The sequence below is a fragment of the Mirounga angustirostris genome, unplaced genomic scaffold (assembly GCF_029215605.1).
Source record: "Mirounga angustirostris isolate CCGP_5_RB_7025 unplaced genomic scaffold, mMirAng1.0.hap1 SCAF_5, whole genome shotgun sequence".
NCBI lineage: Eukaryota > Metazoa > Chordata > Mammalia > Carnivora > Phocidae > Mirounga > Mirounga angustirostris.
The window spans coordinates 61121388-61143115 of NW_026991713.1; the positions used below are offsets into that span (position 1 = coordinate 61121388).

General features: G+C 54.9%; 1 protein-coding gene across 1 annotated transcript; it reads left to right on the top strand.

The window, feature by feature from the left end:
- Positions 1–3408: 3408 nt before the first annotated feature.
- On the top strand, positions 3409–13804 carry KRT82 (keratin 82). Its single transcript, XM_045868153.1, has 8 exons — positions 3409–3813; positions 5560–5768; positions 8144–8204; positions 8881–8976; positions 9346–9510; positions 11656–11781; positions 13269–13489; positions 13765–13804. Exons 1-8 carry the CDS (start codon positions 3409–3411, stop codon positions 13802–13804), a joined length of 1323 nt encoding a protein of 440 aa, XP_045724109.1.
- Positions 13805–21728: the final 7924 nt, after the last annotated feature.

Sequence of the window (21728 nt, forward strand, 5' to 3'; positions counted from 1 at the left end):
AGTAGGAGGCGTGGGGAGTGGCCTGTGGGTTCTAAGGTCACCTTGTCCATCCCTCGGCCTCCAGACGGGTCCTCACAGAGGTACCCCCCCTTGCTCCTTATCCCAGGGCCCTCCAGGGTCCCCAGGCATCCACTCCAACTAACGCCCACTCAACTGCTCTGTGCCAAGACCTGGGCTAGGACTTAGCCCATCAGCAGCTTCCAGAGCAGGGGTGCAGTAGGGTCTTCCTCTTCCCACTGGAGCCAGATCCACGGCACCCACCATCCTTTATGGGGGAGGGGGGAGCTTAGAATTGACCTTGGTGCCCCCAAAGAAGTTGCGTGTAGTCTAGGCCAGAGTTCCCATGCGTGGGCTCTCTTGCCGCAAACAGGACCCTTTCCTGCAGGCCCCCTCCGACCAGGGAAGGCTGCCAACCCAACGGGCATGTTGTGTCCTCACTTCCTTCCGTCTTGCCCCCTGCCAGGCCCCCAGCCACTTCCCCTGACAACTCCCACCAACAGAATATTGGAATAAGAAATCAACGCCCTTCAAAATATGACCAAGTCACTTATTCATACTAGAATAGAATGATTTTATCAAGAACACAAAAGTTCTCCATGGCCTGGGGCTACATTCCATGATAGTTCATAGCCGAATTCCTTTCAAATCTGCCTCATTTAAGCCAATATTAGATTTAGCGTCCCACACAGAACCGCCCTGCTGCTGAGTGGGAGGGAGGCAGGCTCAGACCAGGCGTGGGAAGGCAGCCGGGCTGCAGAGGCACCAGGAAAAGGAGCCCAATCAGACTGTGTTAGAATGGCCCTGGGAGAATCCTGCCGCAGAACAATCCTCCAGGCTCAGGAGTCTTTCTCCTTGCTCTGTGGTAGCCAGGTCTCTTTTCTGGAAAGTTCTCTTTCCTTCTTACCTTGCTCTTTCCCCCCTCCCTCCTTGTTCTCCTCTGCCGCCACCACCCTATGTGTCTCCTCTCTCCACCCCTCCCCCTTTGCTCCTTCATTTCTCTCTTTTCTTCCTCTCCCACTCATCTGTTTGGCAATATATCCCCTGCTCCCCCCTCCTGACCTTTCTTTTTCTATCTCCCTGTCTCTGACACGTCTGCAGTGTGGCTTTGTCTGTGCCCCAGGCCTGGCTAGAACTGACACTCTTAAGGCAGTCCACCAAACCCCCTGCCCCACAGGGAAGGCCTAAGAGGGCAGACTCTGGAGACAGGCAGTCCTTCCTCCAGCATCTTTCCTCACTCTCAGAGGATGCTTGCTCGGCCTGGAAAGGGAGCAGAGGTAGAGGAGTGGTGGAAGAGGGGAGCCGTGTAGGCACAGACCTGCCATGCATTCAAGACCAAAATGCATTCCAAAGGCCAGCAGGGCCTGGCTGCCAGTTGTGGACATGAAGACAGGAGAGATATGAAGTCAGAAAAAAGGTCACCCTGCTCTGATCATCTCAAACCCTCCTGAACTGCCTGCTCCGCATGCCTGCCTATTTCCTGATATTGCTTCAATAAAGTGTCACTGAGCTCTCTAGGTCTTGGTAGAGTCCGCGTCTTCTCTCACATTCAGAGGGCGGCCTTGGAACCGGTGTTCTCTGGGAACAGGTGCCTTCCGCCCACAACAGATCCAGCCAACCATCCTACTCGCTGATCCCCAGCTTTGGTCCCAGGCTCCTGGGGACCCAACATGTCACTGCACCATGCTCTGGCCTTGGAGTGGTGAGGGGTACTCTGCGGTCTGGCTTCTTACCATCACCATCCCCTCTAACACCGTCTCCTAGGCCCACTTCTGTGATGCTTAACCCAAGGCAGAATGGGAATCCCCCCTCCTGCCATCATGCAACAAGACCCACCCCACCTCCCCTCCGCCTCCCACCATTGGCCATGGCCACCTGTGACAGCCCTGACCCGCCCAAGCCCCAATTTCCCTCCCCAGCATTCTAGGACCCCAAGTCAAGACTAAGAAGAAGGGGACAGTGAAACAGAACAGTTAGACCGAAACTGTGGAGCTCCAGGCTCCTAATCTTCAGGTGGATCAGAGAAGACATAGTGCATATTGGCAGGAGACCCCCATTCTCAACCAAGCTTCTCTCCATCAGAGCGGCAGAGCACGGTGACGACAGAAAGAATAGGATCGAATCCCAGCCTACCACAGATGCGCTACATGGTTCAGGGTACTTAATTAATCACTCTGCTCCTTACGTTCTTCATCTGGAAAGCAGAAACTACATCATGGTGCCGTCATGCAATTAAATGAGATCGTGGGTGTAGAGTTTGACGTGGTCCCAGCACTCAATAAACGCCCAATAAATGTTATTATTATTATTATTATTATTATTATTATTATTATCATCATCATCATCATCATCATTGGCTTAATTGTGACCTGGGAAAAAAGCCAGTATGGCAGGGAAAGACAGTCGGCAACTGCAGAGGTCTCATGGATAGAACTGATGGGAAGGGAATTAGGGGCGGTGGGTATTTCAAGCATCTCCAAAGAGCTGTGACCTGGGTGCTGGGAAGGGAGCCAGTATCCCGCATCCAACTGAGCAATTCCTGAGGGCAACAACGGTCCCTTGAAATGTCCTCAGATTACGGCAGGCTTTGTCTACCTCAGGGAGTGGGGACAAAAGGCAAAAGGCTAGTGACACAATGGTGTCAACCTAATGGCTGACATCAATGCATCTTTGAGGGTCCAAAGGGTCTTGGGGAAAGCATCTCTTCCTCTCCCCTCCTCCAGCGCAAAGCATCTCCTCTCAAGCCCCCTGCAGGCTTTTTTTGGACTAAACGGGCCCCGGAGACAAGAGTCCGTGTCAGGAGCCTTAGTGGTTCTGAGCCAGAGTCAGCACCCACCTGGCCTGAGGAGGGGCCGGGCCCAACCTGCTTGTGGAGGCTTCTCCCACCTCAAAAGCCTCCCTCCCAGGGAGCTTCTAGGAACACCCAAGAGCCTATGGAGGGCACTTGGATCTGGCACATCGGCAGAAAAGCAGAAAAGCAGCCTTGGGGAAATAGAGCATCCCCAAGCATAGTTAATTTGGCCTCTAGTCTTGGGCAACAGGGGTGTATAATTCATGCCTCTCCCCACCACAAAATGGCATAAAGTCCAAAATCCCCCTTTCCTTGAAGCTGAGCCACCCAATATGCCAAACGTCTGTCTGGTTGGCCCCTTTCATCGGCCCCATAAACTAGGAAAGAGGACAGCAACACTACCCATTGCTCCTTCCCTTTGCTCTTCGCTACCCTAATTATCCACCTTGGTACTTAGCAACTGCCAACATCCCAAGCTTATAAACCTGTTAGTGGTGATTTGGGGTTTGACTCTGTCTGGCCCACCACCCCCGACGAGATAAAAGCGGGGAAGCTGGGCTGGCTTGAGAACTCGGGCCTCGCGCTCTCCCCTCCAGCCTCCTCTCTGCCTCTCCCCCGCCATGTCCTGCCTCTCCTTCCAGCCAGGGTCCAGATACGGCGGTCAGAGCTTCAGCTCCTGCTCAGCTGTCCTCCCCCGGATGGTCACCCACTATGCCGTGAGCAAGGGGCCGTGCCGGTCCGGGGCCGGGGGGGCGCTCCGCACCCTGGGCTGCCTGGGCTCCCGAAGCCTGTGCAATGTGGGCTTCGGGAGGCCTCGGGTGGCCTCCAGGTGTGGCCTGCCTGGCTTCGGGTACCGAGCGGGGGTCCCCTGTGGGCCCTCGGCCTGCATCGCCCCCGTCACCATCAATGAGAGCCTGCTGGTCCCGCTCGAGCTGGAGATCGACCCGGCCGTGCAGAGGGTGAAGAGGGACGAGAAGGAGCAGATCAAGTGCCTGAATAACCACTTTGCATCCTTCATCAACAAGGTAACAGGGAGGCGCCCTGCTGGGGGGGGGGGGGGCTGTGGGACTCAGAGGGCGCTTTGCCTCCGGGGCAGGGAGGCAACAGAGAAGACGTGGTGGATGGACTGGCCTCTCCTGTACCGTATGATCCCTAATCGTTGAAAACTGCTTCAATCAGGCTCAGCACCAGACATTTCTGCCTGCTAGTTCTTTTTTTTACTCTCCTGTCATCTCTCTCTGAATGTTACCTGAGAAAATCACCAGGGCTGCCTGAGGTCAGACTACAAGAGGAACTTCCAAAGCAAAGATAGGTACTGAAAAGAAAAACCAACGAGGCAGAGGAGGCTGTGACAATAGAGCCGCCTTCTGAGTGCCTGAGCTGGGGTGAGAGCCTTGGGCCTGGAGGCAGGGATGGGCCCCGTGACCCCAGATTTGCCACCAGAGTAGGCCTGGTGTGAGGAGAAGATGGAGCAGTCAGAGCTGGGAGCACACGGTTGCTGTCCCCAAAGCCACAGCTCCCAAAGGCTACAGGGAGGGGTGGTGTGCAGCCTTTGAAAGGCACTGATCTGGCCAATCGGAACTCCAAGCAGCTGCCTCTGCACCTGTCCCCACACCCCAGGGAGGCTCCTGGGATCAAGGGCTGAGCCCGTGTTTCTGCTGAGCCCCCAGCTGGAGGGCAAAGAATCCTGGGTCAGAAGTCAGGAGGCCTGGGCCCTGGTGTTGGCTCCACTCCTGACTGTTGTCCTGAGGCCCTGTGCAAACCTCTCACTTCTCAGCCTCGGGGCCCCTGCTGCCCGGTGGGGAAGGGGGACTTGGTGGTGGGCAGTCAAAGGAGGTAAGATAGGTAAAAGTACTCCAAAAAGAAACTTAGCTCAGTAAATGGGAACTGTTTCACTTACGGTTTTATCTTTAAAGCTCATTAAGTTCTGGGCTCTGACCTTCAGCAACATCGCACCACCTTCCTGAGGCTGGGAGCTCCCCCCGCTCCTCCCCGCCCCAGTGATGCGGCCGTCGACCAGAAGTAGGGCAACATTTCTCCCTCTGCAGATTGCTTTCAAGGCTTGGACACCGTGTTCCCTCCGCCAATGGCTAAGGGGGTGGCCGTGATCAGCTCACTCAGGTCTCCTCATCTCGGTTTCTAAGCCACCAAAAGGGAGAAGCTGGCGGGTAGCTCTCCGTGTTCCCGTGACAGGGACATGTTTTGGACGCAACCAGCAGGGTGCCTCAGAGTCGGGGGAGAGAGCTTAGAGTCCTAGGGCCAAGCCTTTGATCTGACATCCCCTGAGTGCCCCTGGGCTGTGACCAAAGAAAGCCTGAACTCCCAGGCATCCTGTGAGCAGTTTGCATTAGCATGAAGATTCCTGAAGTGCTTCCCAGACCCAACACCAAGCAGGAAACTTAGGAAGCCGAGCAAGGCTTAAAGGGACAGGATGTGTTGGCCGAGGTTGCCAGGCTCGGCAGGCAGGTCTGGAAGGTGGCCCTGTCCCAGGCCTATTGGGACAGTACTCCTCCCATAACAACATGCGACCCCTGGGTGGAAGGTGAAGGTCTTATAAAAGCTCCCCTGGGCAGGGGATTCACGGAGACATATCCTCAGGTGCCAGGCTACGCCAAGAGCCTCATCTAAAAATTTTAGCCCATTGGCAGCAGTGTGTTGGGAGTAAGAGCACACGCTGATCCCATTGCCCACCCACCCCATCACCTGTTACGTCTCCCAGCCACGGTCCCCAGGCTCCCTTGCTCTCCGTGACGTCCTGGTCTTGGCCGCAGGTGCGCTTCCTGGAGCAGAAGAACAAGCTGCTGGAGACCAAGTGGAACTTCATGCAGCAGCAGAGGTGCTGCCAGAACAACATAGAGCCCATCTTCGAGGCCTACATCTCCGCCCTTCGGCGGCAGCTGGACTGCGTGGCGGGGGACCGGGCCAGGCTGGAGTCTGAGCTCTGCAGCGTCCAGGACGCGCTGGAAAGCTACAAGAAAAAGTGAGTGTGTCCCACGTTCACCCCACCAGGGAACCTGAGGCAAGCTCCATCAACAGCCTGGGCTTCGGTTTCCTCATCTCTACAGTGGGAAGTGTCCAACTTCGTGGATTAGGTAGAGCAAGAGTGCAGTGGGATAACACAGGCAGAACACCCAGGAAACTGACACTCAGTCGAGCACGCGGTAGAAGGTCTGAACTTGTATATTTGTCTTCACCTCCCTTTCCGCCGCCCTCCCTCAATAAGGCCCTCCTCAGCTCCCTATAGTACTAGTTCTTTCTCCTGCCATTTCCTGCCCTCCAGGGCCCTGCTCTACCACTTGGTCTGCTGTATCTTCTATCGATCCCCGTTCAGATCCGGAACCACATCTTATTCCGCAAACAGGCCCCCAAGCCCTCTTCCCTCCAAGCTTTTACTCCCACTGTCCCTTCCTCCTGATAAGCCCCTCTCGGCACCTCCTGGGACCACATCCAGGCTAACCTGGCCCACGTTTTCCCTCACTCCCTGATACTCAGCTCCTGGACCTCGAGTCCACAGCTGGAAGCCATCACCCCTCCCCTCACCACCAGGGCTCTACGTCGCCAGCTCTTGTGGTTAAGGTCAGGTGGCCTGCTAGCCTTGCCCTCCCCGAGGGCAGCTCCCGGCCTGCCTCCAAGGAGAAGGTAGCTGAGAAACAGATGCTAACTAGGAGCTTGCAGGCTGCTGGGTCCAGTGCCTGCAAGAGGCTTGAGGCCTGGATAAATGGCCTCATGGGTCCTAGGTGGGTGTCTCTGGGTCCAGGGTCCATGGGAGCACATGTTGGTGGGGGAGGGTTGAGAGAGACACATCTCCATGACAGGAAGCTGTCCAAGCAGGCTCAGAGCCACGGTTCCTAAGGGAGGTGAGTCAGTGGAATGCAGCCACGTGGGGGCCACTCATGCTGCGGGTGTCAGTCCTGTGCCTTCCTGGTGCCAAACACTGTGCTGAGCCGGCTCCTGCCTCAAGATCCCCCGGTCCAGCACAGACCTCCATGTGCACAAACTGTCACGATGGGGTACGAGGCAGAAGCGGAGAGGAATGCCCAGACAGTGAGGGCGCAGACGGGGCCCAGGAAAGCTTCCTGAAGGAGGTGCCATTTGCTCGGGGCCATGATGAAGTTTCATTCTAGTTGGGCCTTACAAAAAGGGAGTCCAGAGTAGATCCCAGAAAAGAGCAAGGGACAGGAGCAGGTGACAAGAAGGGCCAGAGTGTGCCAAGTGAGAGAGGACCACTGAAGCAGACCGTGACAGGCGAGATGTGGCGAGGCCAGCCCTCTCAGCCGGAGCAATGCCTTTCTTGGCGGGTAACATACAAGGTGGGCAGGAGACGTGGTTTGCAGCTCACGATGAAGACTTTGGACGGGGAAAGCGGGGGGAAGAAGGATGACACCAAATGCTGATTTGATAGTAACAGCCAACGCTTATGCAGCCTGCATCCCATGCCAGGGCGGCCCAGCGCTTGGCAGACACTAACCAGTGCATGCGTTAGCTCGCGGCAGCTCCGTGAGGCTGGACCGGGTCATTCTCATTCTGTACATGATGAAGCTGAGGCACAGAGAAGTCCCTCACCCAAGTCCCTTCTGCAAAATCACATGACTAGCACCTGCCCGAGCTGGGATTCACGCCCAGGTAGAAGGCTCCAGCTCCCAGGGCCCATGCTGAGGCCAAGGTCTGCTGGAATCAGGAAGGATGGGCGTCAGGAAGCACAGTGAGGATGTTAATGGATCAATATCACTCATCAGACTGAGTCATCCCAGCCAGACTGAACCCCCTGGCCCTGATTCCATTGCCCAGGGAGACAGGGAGTGGGCGAGGAGCTCCCTTGGAGCCTAGAGGTGGCCGGGCTGTCTCTACGGCTCTGGTAAAGTGGGTAATTGCTACCTCTGCAAGTAGAGGCCAGGCTCAGACCTCCACTGGTGGGGAGGGCACAGGGCAGGCTGGGGTTCCAGTGTCTGCAGCCAAATCTGAGAACAACTCAGAGAAGGCAGCCAACTCTTCACCACCTTCCCAGAAGAAACAACTAGATGATGTGGGCTTCCTTCATAGCAAGATAGAATGAAAGTGGCCTTAAGAAGGACTTCCCAGAAGATGATTAATCACAGGAACAGGCTACTAGGGAGTGGGGAGGGAGGTCAGCACGCACAGTGGCTAACGAGAGGCTAGGATGACAACCAACTGTCCTGGGTGGCTGGAGGAGCTGGAGGTGTCCAGTGACGACAGGGGCCAGGCCTGGCGACTCCTTAGGGCATTAAGTCAGTGAGAGGCAGATTTGCCCCCCAGGCTCCCTCCTCAGCCTGGATACCAAGGCTACTTCTGAACCCCCAAGCCAGACTAAAATATTTCTTCCTGCCCATCCACCAGGTATGAAGAGGAGCTCTCCCTGCGGCCCTGTGCTGAGAATGAGTTTGTCGCCTTGAAGAAGGTGCGGGAGGGCAGCACAGGGAGAGAGAAGGCCCCCTGAGCTGGCCCAGGTGGCCTCACCACACTCAGCCCCTGACCGAATCCAAACGTGTCTGCAGCCCACCCACCCCCCAGCAGGGCCTCTCCCCTCCTCGGAGCCCAGGGCCGACCCTACCGACCCTGGGAAAGAGGAAAGCCAGCCGTTCCCCACTTCTTGCAGAAGGGCAGTGATCAACCTGGCCTCCATCTCCCAACTCATGTGGGCCCAACCCGGTTAGGGTTGTGTCTACACCTGCCTGAGAAGTTGGAGATAGAGGTAATGCCCAATCAAAAACCAAACAAAACCTCTGCCTCCAACCATAAAAGATGAAAACAATAGCGATGGTTTCTCAGATAGACACCGCGGTGTTCTATGGCCCATGTGCCACACACAGGGCTCTGAGAAGCTGTAGTCAAGGCTCCTTCAAAACCCACTCTGTCAGATCCTTCCCTATCAGGGTGCCAGGCCCAGACATAGGGTCCTGGGGCTGGGCTCCTCCCTCCATCCTTGGCTTTGTCGCCTTTTCACTTCCACATGCACCTACACGTGGTTCCCACACCAGCCACTGGTTTGCCTGGGAGGTGGCCCAGTGGGAGAAGAGGGTGGCTCTTACACGTTCCCCTGGCCCCAGTTATCGTTGTCCCTGCTCTGGCCGCAGGATGTGGACACGGCGTTCCTGATGAAGGCTGACCTGGAGACCAACGCAGAGGCTCTGGTCCAGGAGATCGACTTCCTAAAAGGCCTGTATGAGGAGGTACCTGCAGCCCCACTGCCCACAGGGGCTCGGTCAGGGGCCAGTGCTGTGGGCATGATGGAGTGGGAGAGCTCCGGCCAGCGGGTACGGTCTGGGGCAAGCTGACTCAAAAGTGAGCACGGGAAGAAATCAGCACGGGCAGCTGGTTCTCAGGCAGTGAGACTGCCAGAAGTCAGAGGGCCCAGACCTTGGCTCTTGGGTCTGCATGACTAGAGGGGGGATGAAGAACAGGTTGGTGATGGAAGGCTCAGGACAGCTCTGCAAAGTCCTGTGCAAATCTGCTCTGGGAAGGTCAGAGCTGCTTCCCCCCTCCCCGCCGCCACCTTTATCCTCTAAATGCTCATGCATTCCCACCTGTCCCCCGCCCAGGAGATCTGCCTGCTCCAGTCTCAGATCTCCGAGACCTCCGTCATTGTGAAGATGGACAACAGCCGGGAGCTGGACATGGAAGGCATCATTGCCGAGATCAAGGCCCAGTATGACGACATCGCCAGCCGCAGCAAAGCCGAAGCCGAGGCCTGGTACCAGAGCCGGGTGAGGCCCGGGCAGGGCCGGGCTGGGACCCCAGACCCCCCTTCTCCTAGGGAGTGAGTGAGAAGATAATGAGGGCCGCTTCACACCACAACCACAGGGAACCCTGTAAACGCTGAGTCCTGTTGTTTCTGCCAGGCTCCAGGGCCAGGTCCCTGCAGAGGATGTGGGAGGGGACCCCATGGGCAGCCCAGGCCTGTCATCAGGGTGCCGGGGCGTCCCAGCTTTACCCACGCACCGACACTGGAAGTGTTCCCCTAGGCAGTACTCGAGAAGCACTAATTGGCAATGACTGCGAAGAGGGCCCTGGGCTTCAGGGTGTGAGGGAGGCTAATGGTGCAGTGGGTACCGATGGTAGGGCAGGAGCAGTCATTAAAGCAGCCCCAGACGGAGGGAATGAGGGGCTTGCTGGGAGGGAGATTGATACTCCCAAGGGCAATTTGATTTCGCAAATATTATCATCTCCGTCTCGTCTACCCTGTCGGTGAAAGACACCAAGCATTCATTCGCTCGGTCATTTCTTCATCCAACAACCGTTTATTGAGCAACCATCATATGCCAGGCACTGTTCTAGATGCTGGATTCCAGCAGGGGACTGAATAGACAGCAAACCCTGCCTATGTGTCACTTTCATTCTAGAGGACAGGGGAGGGGGGGGTGGAGGGGCTGACAATACACAAGGTGAATCAGTAGGTGGGTGTACGTTAGATGGTGGCATGCGCTTTGAAGAAAATCAATCAGCATGAAGTTCAGGGAGTGTTGTGGGAATGAGGTTTTAAATAGGGTGGCCAGGGAAGGATGGCCTTACTGAGGTGTGTGGCACTGTGAGGATACTAAGAGTCACACCATCCCTGTCCTCAAAGAGGTTACAGAAATAGACTGCCCACAGATGACATGGGAGCTCTCTGTTGCCGTCAGGGACACAAGCTCCTGCTCGCTTTCTATTCTGCTATCCTTAACATTGCTGTAATCCTCACGGTTGCCTCACGTCCCAAGAAGGCTGCCATATCGCTAATCTCACATGCTCATTCCAGGCAGGAAGAACACAGGGAAAAAGAAACACGCCAACTGGGTCATCCCGCATTTTAAAACAGCTTTCCTGGAAGCGTTACCCATAGATCTCATTAATGAAAAAGCCAAGAAATATTCTCTTATCTGGGCTCACTGCCACCCCAAATAAAAGCAGAATTCTGTTGGAAGATGAGGAGAGCACATATTGCTAAGGCAGCTGCAGGCTTTGTCACAACAGCCAAATGACAAAGGGCCAAAGAGAGTGATTTGCTTATCATTTGTTCTGCCTTCTCTATGCAAAATGCTCCCATCCATTATATGCAGAAAAGTTGGCTGTTTTTAATCTATAGATGTAAATCTATAAAACATTATTCAGAAATTGAAATTGGAGCAGCAGAAGTTTAAAAAAATGTTAAGTCAAAGTAGGAAGTAACACTGCATTTTGTTTTCTATTGTTTTGAAGGAGAATACAGGAGGATACCCACCCTGGTGAGGCAAACGTGGTCTGTCCTCACTCCCAGACCTGTCAGGCATCCCAGGCTGAGCACAGAAACCCCTTCTAAGGTCCAGAGGGAACTCTAAAGGGGAAGGAGCCCTCAGAAGACCCTGGGGCTCTGGGCTAGGGAGAAAAAGACAAGCCACAGAACAGTTAAACAGAGAAAAGGAGAGCTTAGAGGAGCATTTAATAAGCCTGAATGTTCAGGGCTGGGGAAGGAAATAAGACACAGCCCAGAAAAGGACCCCAAAATTGACCAGAAACAGAAAGGGGATGGGGAGCAGAACAAGCATAAGAGGGGCGCCTGGGTGGCTCAGTTGGTTGGGCGACTGCCTTCGGCTCAGGTCATGATCCTGGAGTCCCAGGATCGAGTCCCGCATCGGGCTCTCTGCTTGGCAGGGAGTCTGCTTCTCCCTCTGACCCTCCCCCCTCTCATGTGCTCTCTCTCTCTCATTCTTTCTCTCAAATAAATAAATAAAATCTTAAAAAAAAAAAAAAGAACAAGCATAAGAATCCAGAGAGCCCTGAGCTGGGAAATCTCTGGAGGAGAGACTCCGGACGGTGAGAACAGGGGGCTGCGAGGCGCCGCGGTGTGGGTGTGGGTGCCCAGGGCGCTGACCCGCCTGTCCCTCTCCCGGCAGTATGAGGAGCTGCGGCTGACAGCCGGGAGCCACAGTGACAACCTCCGCAACCACAAGAACGAGATCCTGGAAATGAAAAAGCTGATCCAGCGGCTTCAGCAAGAAATTGAGAATGTGAAAGCCCAGGTGAGGCCAGAAAGCCGTGGTCGTGAGGTCCCATCCCAGGCTGGCTCACTGCTGGTCCTGGGGGGCATGTCCGTTCTCCCTGGGAGCACCTGGAAGTGGGCATGAACTTGTGCCCCTCGCTCATGAGGGAACAAGCCCTTTCTGCAAAAGCTGACCAACAGCAGCAGCAGCCTAGGGAAACAGCAAGGTCCCGAGAGACTCTAGGCAACTTTCAGTCCCAGATGAAATCGCAAGGGTGCTCCCCTCATCGGGGGCACAGAAAAGATGGCTGCCATGGCCACTTCTAACCCAAAGACTCCAGTCCTGTGATCCTGAAATTCCAGACGACTCCCAGGAGTCCATAAATGCAGACCCACTTTGTCCTCCTAGGCTGGTGAAGACCAGCCAGACACTTCAAATCTATTAGCCCCAAAGAAATTGCTCAGATCTCCTTGAGGTGTTATAGACAGAAGTGGTCCGACATTTCAGGAGGAACCAGATGTCACAATCCTAGGATGAGAGGCACAGCAGCTTTGAATCTGGCATGTCCCCATGACTGTGAAGGAAATCTCCTTCCTCCTCCTAACCCACACTCACAAAGCTGTTCATCCAGCCAATTATGCCACCCCAGCTGGTGTCCTACAGTTCAACTCAACTCTGACACTATCTAGCTGGAGAGAGCGTCAGATCCCACAGGGTAAGGGTCCCACCCCACTGCCCCCACTTCAGATGCTGTCCAAGTTGTCACCCAGTTGCTTCTGACCCATCAGCTGTACATCGGAGTTTCCCATGATCCCCTCTTCAGGTTCGATTAATTCGCTAGAGTGGCTCAAAGAACTCAGGAAACAATTTACTTACTCTTTAGCAGTTTGTTATAAAAGGCTATGATAAAGAACATGGATGAATACCCAGATAGAAGAGACGCATAGGGCAGGGTAGGCAGGAAGGACACGGAGCTTCTAGGCCACACTCTGGGCACATGAATGTCCCAGCACTTCTGCATGTTCACCAACCCAGAAGCCATGTGAACCCCATACTTTGGGGATTTTACAGAGGCCTCCTCTCCTAGGCATGATCAATTATTAACTCCATTTCCAGCCCCTCCCCTCTCTCCAGTAATGGGTGGGTGGGGCTGAAAATCCCAAGCTTCTAGTCATGGCTTGGTCTTTCTGGTGACCAGTCCCCATCCAGGAGCCATCGAGGACTCACCCAGAGTCACCTCATTAGAACAAAAGACATTGCTATCATCCAGGAATCCCAAAGGATTACAGAACTCTGTGTCAGAACCCAGGGTCAAAGACCAAATATTAAATCAAAAGGTGCTCCTAATGCTCTTTATCCCTTGGGAAATTACAAGGATTTAGGAGTTCTGTGCCAGGAACTGGGGGCAGAGACGAATATATGTATTTTTTATTATCTCCCAATGACCATGTTCTCCCTGTTCTTCTGAGAGTCAGCCTAGGGCTCCCGGGGCCCCCAGTAATGCCTTGCTGTGCCCTCTCCCCCAGCGCTACAAGCTGGAGGCCGCAGTGACCCAGGCTGAGCAGCAGGGCGAGGCGGCCCTCAATGATGCCAAGTGCAAGCTGGCGGGGCTGGAGGAGGCCCTGCAGAAGGCCAAGCAGGACATGGCCTGCCTGCTCAAGGAGTACCAGGAGGTGATGAACTCCAAGCTGGGCCTGGACATCGAGATCGCCACCTACAGGCGGCTGCTGGAGGGCGAGGAGCAGAGGTGGGTACTGTAGCCTGTTTTCTCTCCCAGGTGAGCCCGGGCTGCGCACCAAGGGCACATTCTCCCTCCTCCCTCTGGTCGCTGCTGCGGCTGCGGGTGGTGGGATTGCCTGTCCTACAGTCAGGGAAAGTCCCAAACAGCCCAGAATCCGCAGGCCCTCCTCCTGAACGTAGTGCTCAGTAGTGGCGGTGGCATGGGAAGGAGGAGGGGTGCCCCATGTTCATCCACCTTGTTCTCCATGCAGTTACCCTGTGTCTTCTTTCCTCTCCCTCCAGGCTGTGTGAAGGCATTGGGCCCGTGAATATCTGTGAGTAGATGCGCACTCCCCTGGGGCTCTGGGGTCCTAGGGACTGATCAAGCCAACAAGGACAGACCACACCGCCCCGGCCCAGACATCAGCATGCCCTCCCCACACCAGGGAAGAGCTCTGTCTGCCAGGAGCTCCTGGTCAGATGGAGGGGCTGTACTTAACTTTGGGAGTCAGAATTATATTAGGAGCAGAGATGCAGCTGGGCCTCAGTGCTTTGGGGCCTGGAACCATCATGACAAGGGGGTGCCTCTCTGAAGAAAGCAGTTTTGAAGCAGGTTCAGACAAGTAGAAACTGAGAGCATGAAGCAGAAGCCAAGGCCCTGGAGAAAGAGGAGAGCTTCTAAGCACTTTCTGTGGCTGGGGTGGGAAGCGGGTGGCTGGAATGGGAGTATCGTTGTTGGTGAGTGGCAGCAGGTGGGCGCACGGCCTGGTTGAGAGGTTTCAGGGCCATGCTCTTCGAGCCACACGCTGCAGGACCCTGAGCATCCCTCCCTGTTCCCACAGCCGTGAGCAGCTCCAAAGGCGCAGTCCTCTACGAGCCGTGTGTGGTCAGCACACCCGTGCTGAGGACCGACTACTGCCCAGGGGGCACCGGGGTCCTCAAGACCAGCGGGGGCTGCAGCGTCGTGGGCACCGGTGAAGTCTACAGCCCCTGCGAGCCCCAGGGGCTGCTGGGCTGTGTGAGCGGGCGGGGTTCCAGCATGAAGCTAGGGGCTGGGAGCAGCTCTTCCTACAAGTGTTAGCCCGGCCCCCGAGGCTGGAAGCCCAGGGACAGGGCGCCAGCCCCCCGCCTGGATGTTGTCCCCCGACCAGGGCTGAAGACAAGGATATTCCCAACCCACCTTCCTGTATTGACCACACGTTTCCCTTGGGTTTTCACTGAGAGGCGCCCCTCAGGCATCTCTCACTTAGCCGTGTGCAGACCCTAAGCTAGGCCCTCGGGGTGAACACATCAAAGTTCTGCTTTATAGATTATCCCCTGAAAGGCTGCCCACAAAGCCAGTCTCCCACTCCCGACCCCTGGAAGTTCCCCACCTCCCTTTCGTCTGGCTCTCACGCACCTAAGTGAACTTCTTTTAACACCCGGCTAACACATGCACTACTGCAAGGATCAAAGCCCATTCTGAACTCTGAAACCAAGTGCCACCGTTTCAGGATCACTCGAGACCTGTTCATGGTCCTCTTGGTTGGCACGTAGAATCGAGAGGTGGTCTTTGGGCAGTAGATTTACCTGCTCAGGGGTGCTGGACTCGCACTATGAAAATACATCTTTTTCCTGACCTGCATTGGCAGCTGATGGCGGGCAAATGCCAAAACAAAGGCAAGGGGATGTGGAACGCTTCCTGAACGGAAAGACAATCACGAGCGGACACCATTTGCTCGATGGAAACAAGACCCTCCCCCACCCTCCGTACATAGCCCTCGCTGCCCCACCCAGCCCCGCCCCTGGTCCTGAGCCCTCTCCTTCTAGGTCCTTTTGCTTCCCGTCTGATATGAACATGTTTTCCTGGCTATAGTGATGTGGGGCTGCCCAGCAACTGGGAGGCTTTGGCTCAGGGGCTGCACAGAAGGTGTTGCGCTGACCCCATCTCCCCAGAGGCCCCTAGCGCTGCATCCTGTAGGAACCCACCCACCCAGGGAGCCTCCATCTCTGTCATAAGCCTCTGGGCTTGTCTGTTCCCAATAAACTGACTATTCCCAGGCTGCAGGAATCCGGATTATTCACTTGGCTCTGTGGGGTACAAGAAGGCTGGAGGGGAACCAATGAGCAGCCTTTGGGAGCTGGGAGCTGGGAGGGCTTGGGAGTGGAAATGAAGGTTATCATACTCATGGAAAAGCTACATATGAATGATTTGCAAACAGCCTGTGGAATAAATGTGGATCCATACAAATTGCATTTAAAACCTGCATATCACACCCCAATAGACTGCAAGTCACTTGCCATGTTAAAAACCATGGCCTTATACACGTAGGCCTCCTCACCACCTGGTCCCCTGCCCGTGTCCTAGAGAAAGCCTGTGGGGGCCCGAATTATGTTGATACTTAGCAGCCTCCCCATCCCGGACCAGTCTCAGGGCAGGTCAGATGCAGGCCTGGGGAAAGCTGTGCAGATGGGCACCAGTCCAGCCAGGGAGGAGAAACTTCTAGTCCCCTCTCCCTCCTAGAGAGCCCCAAGACCTGGAGATGAGACTTGGTAGTAGCAGTTCTACCCTTTTGGGGCCCCCAAAACCTTCCTGTTGCCTCACTGATCCCCTGTAACAATCCCCCCACCACAAACTCCTCCCAGAGGAGTCATAAATAATGAGAGGCAGAGAATATGGGAGCAACAGGAAAAGGCAACTAATGATTATGTCTAGAAAGGGGGTCAGAGAGAGGTTCACAGAGAAGGTTGTAAGGATAGAGTCTGGGAGGAAGTCGAGGACAGTATATTCAAAAGGAGGCTTTCATCCACTTTTTCATTCATTCAATATATATTTATCAAGCACCTGCTTTGGGTCAGGCCACCCAGGGGCTGGTGACAGTGATGAACAAGACAGCTCCAATCAAGGTTGACTTACTCAGCAGACAGAACAGACACAGGACTTAGAGCCCACAGTAAGGACTGTAAAATGGTGCGGGCACTTTGGAAAACATTCTGTCAGTTCCTCAAAACGTTAAACAGAGAGCTGCCATAGGACCCAGCCATTCCACTCCTAGATATACACCCAGGAGAAATGAAAACATGTGTCCACACAAAAACCTGTATGTGAATGCTCATAGCAGCATTACTCACAACAGCTAGAAGGCGGAAACCATCCAAACGTCCATCAGTGGATGAATGGATAATCAAAATGTAGTATAGCAACACAATGGAATATTATTCAGTCATGAAAAGGAATGAAGTACTCATACACATTACCACATGGGTGATCCTTGAAAACACCATGGTAAGTGAAAGACGCCAGACACAAAGATCACATATGCTTTGATTCCATTCCCATGAAAATCCAGAATAGGGTAATCCATAGAGGCAGAAAGCAAATTAGTGGTTGCTTAGGGCTGGAGAGAGAAGATGGGGTGGGGGATTATAGCTAAAAGTTTCCTTTTGAAGTGGTGAAAACGTTCTAAATTTGACTATGGTGATGGTTGCATATGTCTGAGCATATACTAAAACCACCACTGAACTGTACACTTTAAATGAGCAAATTATAGGGACACATGAGTGGCTCAGTCGGTTAAGCATCTGACTTTTGGTTTCAGCTCAGGCCCTGATCTCAGGGTTATGGATGGAGCCCCGAGTCGGGCTCCGTGCTCAGAGGGGAGTCTGCTTGAGATTCTTTCCTCCTCTGCTCCTCCCTCTGCTCGCGCTCGCTCTCTTTCTAAAATAAATAAAACTTTTTAAAAATAAAAATAAAAGGGACGCCTGGGTGGCTCAGTTGGTTAAGCGACTGCCTTCGGCTCAGGTCATGATCCTGGAGTCCTGGGATCGAGTCCCGCGTCGGGCTCCCTGCTCAGCAGGGAGTCTGCTTCTCCCTCTGACCCTCCCCCCTCTCATGCTCTCTCTCTCTCAGTCTCTCTCTCAAATAAATAAATAAAAATATTTTTTAAAAAAATCAAAAATAAATGAGCAAATTATATGGCATGTGAATTATATCTCAACCAAGCTGTTTGTTTGTTTGTTTAAAATGGGGCCCTGGCCCTAATCCATGCCTCACAGGGCTTACAGCCTAGCAGGGCATACAGACCTGCAACGGGAAATTACAGATGTGAGAATTGCTGTGAAGGGGGTCATAACTGAGGGCCCCACCTAGTCCCGGGCTTCGGGAAGGTCCCCAGGAGGAGGGCCAGGCCAGCTGGACCCTGAAGGGCAGCAGGATTCAGGGGAAGGGAGCCTGGTGGGGGTTCCAGGCTGAGGGACCAGCAACCGTGAGCCCGAGCACACCGTGCCTGTGCTGCTGAGAGTCTGGAGCCCACGACCGCACAACCACACAGAGGGAAGGAGAGGGCAGAAGAGCAAGGCCTCCAAGCCTCAGGTCCCCCCCGCAGCCCTGTCACTCTGCCCCTGGCCCTAGAGCCAGCTAAGCTCCTTGCTGATCAGTATGCAAAGCTCTGAAAGCTACAAGGATGCTCTGGCCTGGAGTCAGCAGAAACAGAGATTCCAATAGACCGCCCATCTCTAGCCCACAGATGGCTACCCGAGATCCAGGAAACATGCACTGGATTAAAGGAGGAGAGGGAGGGGAGATTGCCCACCCTCACCGGGAGGTGGGCTCAGGCATGGAGACCATCCCTTTAGGACTTCCTATTCAGAGTGCACAGGCCCAGGGAGAGAGGAGGCTGGCTGAACAGTCCACTACCCAAGCTTAGTCCTGGACAGGAGCTCGGGGGCCTGGGTGAGCCCCCTCTGGAACGTCCGGCCGTGGCGGGGGGCTTCAGTGCTGTGTAGCAGCGCTCCCATTCTCCCTTCCTCCGGACTGGGAGCTGACTCAAGGCAGATGGGACAAAAGTGCCTCCTAGTGGTGGCCCGGTGGCACATTCCATTCACCTAGGCAAACCTCTCCTGAGCTGCTGAGGGGGCCAGGCCTGTGCAGGGTGCTAAGATCCAGAGAGGATCGGCCTGGGCCCCCTGCCCCCAGCAGGGAAGTCAGAGCTTCACTGCATTCCACTGGGCCTCAGGAGTCCAAATCCTGGCCCCCTCCAGGGCACCCCTGTGAGGACAGGAGGAGAACAGCCCCAAGGGGCCTGGGGAGGATGGAAGCACCCAGAATGGAGCTCCTTGTTTCTCTGTCTCCCCAGAGTATCTCCCATTTCCTTGCCCCTCTTCTCACCTGGGGCCTCTCTTCTCCCCACAAGGCCCTTCCTGGCCCCACTCCCCCCTCCCTCAGGGGCCCTCTGCCTCTGCCTCTCAGAGGCCCTTGTCTTGCCAGGACCCCTTCCTCATCCCAGCCCCCTCGGTGGCCCCAGGTGCACCCGCCACTGCCACTCTCCAGCCCGGGCTTGGACTGGGGGCACTGGCTTCAGAAGCAGAACTGTGACCAGAGGAAGGGGAACAGGATCACCATGTCTGATGGAAGGGAGATAACTGGGCCCCAGCCATGCCAGCATCTTAACACAACGCCAGGCACACATCAGGAGGGGAGTGGAAGCAACCTGAACTGTGCACCTTCAAGGAGCATCATTTTCACTCCGGGCAGGTGATAGCTGCGTGGGCCAGGTGAGGAACCTAGATTACACCTGAAAAACACTCATCCTGCCTGGAAGAGTGGGGATCCCTGAACAAGAGGGGATGCTTTATCCCTCCTGGGGAGGTGTTTAGCTTCCATCTAAGAGTCCTTAGTCCGAGAGGGCAGAGGGGTGAAGGGCCTAGGCAGGGGTGGGCTCAGCCTCTCCCCACTGTCCCCCTCCTTCTGCTGGGCTTCCCTTCCCACAGAGGCAGGTCTCAGCACGAACACCTCCCAGTGAGTGTCTCTTTCCAGCACAAACTTGTCTCCAGGCAAAACGGAAACACTGTGAAGAAGGCGGCTTTTAGCAAAGCCTCTCAGCACCTGGGATTTCCCTGTCTCGCTCCTCCCCTCCCACACACACGCGCACACACACACACACACATACACACAGCCTGGGTGTGCCCAGGGTTCCCAGACCCTGCTTAGCCAGCCAGGACGGGGCCTCTCCCCACCCTTCCCCGTCAGCAGTTCTGCCTCCCCGCACTGCACAGATAGCATCTTGGGGAGCCCAGCCCCCAGAGGTCCGGCTTCCATCCAGCCTGACCCACTGCAGGAAGAAGAAACTGTCAGGGCAGCAAAAGCTCCAGCCAGCCCAGGGTTTCCAGGGCAACCCCTCCCCGCTCCGTAAGGGCCACCCCCAGGAAAACTGGCTGAGGGTTGTGTTATGCATCGTCAGGCAAAATGATGCCTCAGAACTAGAAACTGCTGATGGTGAGAGTTCATCCCAGAACAGGAGTTATGCTTGACTGGTCCCACCTGCCCTGCCTGGTCAGTCAGGCCCGCGGGAAGCAGGGACTCAGGACAGTCCCAGAGCGGCAGTGGGTGATGAAAGCACGGCTGGGGCGTGGGAGGAGGCGGGTGCTGAACAGGAGCAGGGTGCCCACCTAGAAGGGAAGGGAGGCTTGTGCAAAAGAGAAGGGTGGGGCAGAGAGAGGGAGGGAGGGAGGGAGGGAGGGAGGGAGGGAGGGAGCAGAGCAAGGGGGGAATGGATGGCCGTAGCCACACCACCTGCCACAGAGTCGCCCCAGACACTTTCACACTTATCCCTACGATACCGTGAAGGAGAAGGCAGTGTCAGTCCATCTTGCAGATAAGGAAACTGAGGCTTAGACAGGTTAAGGGACGTCCCCAGGTGACCGGTAACTCACGGAGGGGGCGTGCTTGCTGTCTCCCACTGTTCAGAATGGCCGGTGCATAGTGATAATAAAAAGCAGACTGACTTTCAGCTGGTCATATTATCGTTTTTAAGTTCTCAACAGACAAGCACCCGGAGCAGAGCCCTGTCCCCACTCTGCCCCTGGTGCACCACCGTCCAAGGTCACTCTGCTGGCAGGTGGCAAAACTGGGACAGAACCCAGGTCTGTCTGACTCCAAGGGTAATGTCAAGTCTCTGTTGTTCACCTGGCACCCTCGTTGGTGTTCTCAATGCCTCTCCTCCCCCTTTCACCTCCCTAAGGGTCCGCCAGCCGCCTTCCCAATCTCCTGGATCCCCTTGCCTGGCCCTTTCCTCCAAGCAGCCAGACTCACAGTGCAAGAGGCCAGAGCTGGAGGGTAAACTGCGCTGGCTCCCCGGTGAGCACTTGAGTTTTGGATCCTGGAATCTCCTCTTCCTGAGATATCTCCAAAACCAAACGCTCGAATTCCTCTTCTTTTCACTTCCTGCTCCTTTCTCCCCCCTTTTCCTCCTGCTTTGAATCTTTGGGGTGTATTCATGCATTCTACGGAACTAAGTAGCATTCCCTCCACATGCCCCGCTCCACCAAGCACTGGCGGCACAGAGAACAAAACGCACCAAGTGTCTGCTTCCTGGAGCTTATATCCCAGCTAGGGAAGATAGAAGATAAGCAAGCAAATCCATGCAGGAGAGGACCTCTGATGGCGACAACTACTAGGGGAGGAGGGATAGAGAGGACATGGGGGAGGGAGCTTTAAATAGGGGGTGACCTATGAGCAAAGACCTAGGAGAGTTGAGAGACCGGGCCATACAGCTATTTGAGGAAAAGGGGTTTCCGGCAGAGAAAAGAGCAGGTGGGTAATTGTCTGAGGCAGGACTTTTCCTGCCTGTTTGACAGACAATCAGGAGGTCAGGGTGGCTAGAGCCTGTTAGGATGGATAGAGGGAAATGAGGTCAGTGCACAGAGAGCAGACTGTGCAGGGTCCTGTATGCCATTTACTCTGAGTGGGATGGGAAACCATAAGAGCCTAGAAATGACATGATCTAACATGTTGTTAAAGGATCACTTTGCGCTGTTAAGAAAAGACTGAGGGGAGGGGCACCTGGGTGGCTCAGTCGTTAAGCATCTGCCTTCGGCTCAGGTCATGATCCCGGGGTCCTGGGATCGAGCCCCACATCGGGCTCCCTGCTCCGCGGGAAGCCTGCTTCTCCCTCTCCCACTCCTCCTGCTTGTGTTCCCTCTCTCGCTGTGTCTGTCTCTGTCAAATAAATAAAATCTTTATTTAAAATAAATAAATAAGAAATTAAAAAATGAAATATACGTGTGGAGAACAGAAGAGATGTTCACCAGAGCGATATGCCTTGACAGTCATCAGTGTGGATAGATGGTATTTAAAGACATAAGACTGTATGATGTCACCAAGGGAATGAGTGTAGGTAAAGATGTGAACAGGTACAAAGACTGGGCCCAAGGATGCTGCAGTGTGTAGAAGTTGGGGATATGAGGAGAAACTGGCTAAGAAAACTGAAAAGAAGTTGCCAATAATATGG

What these genes read in the sequence shown, in the direction of transcription:
- KRT82 (XM_045868153.1), top strand. Translation starts at nt 3,409, where the DNA reads ATGTCCTGCCTCTCCTTCCAGCCAGGGTCCAGATACGGCGGTCAGAGC. An exon ending in TAAAAGGCCTGTATGAGGAG is followed by an intron (nt 8,977 to 9,345) that starts GTACCTGCAGCC and finishes TCCCCCGCCCAG; the next exon opens with GAGATCTGCCTGCTCCAGTC. An exon ending in TTGAGAATGTGAAAGCCCAG is followed by an intron (nt 11,782 to 13,268) that starts GTGAGGCCAGAA and finishes CCTCTCCCCCAG; the next exon opens with CGCTACAAGCTGGAGGCCGC.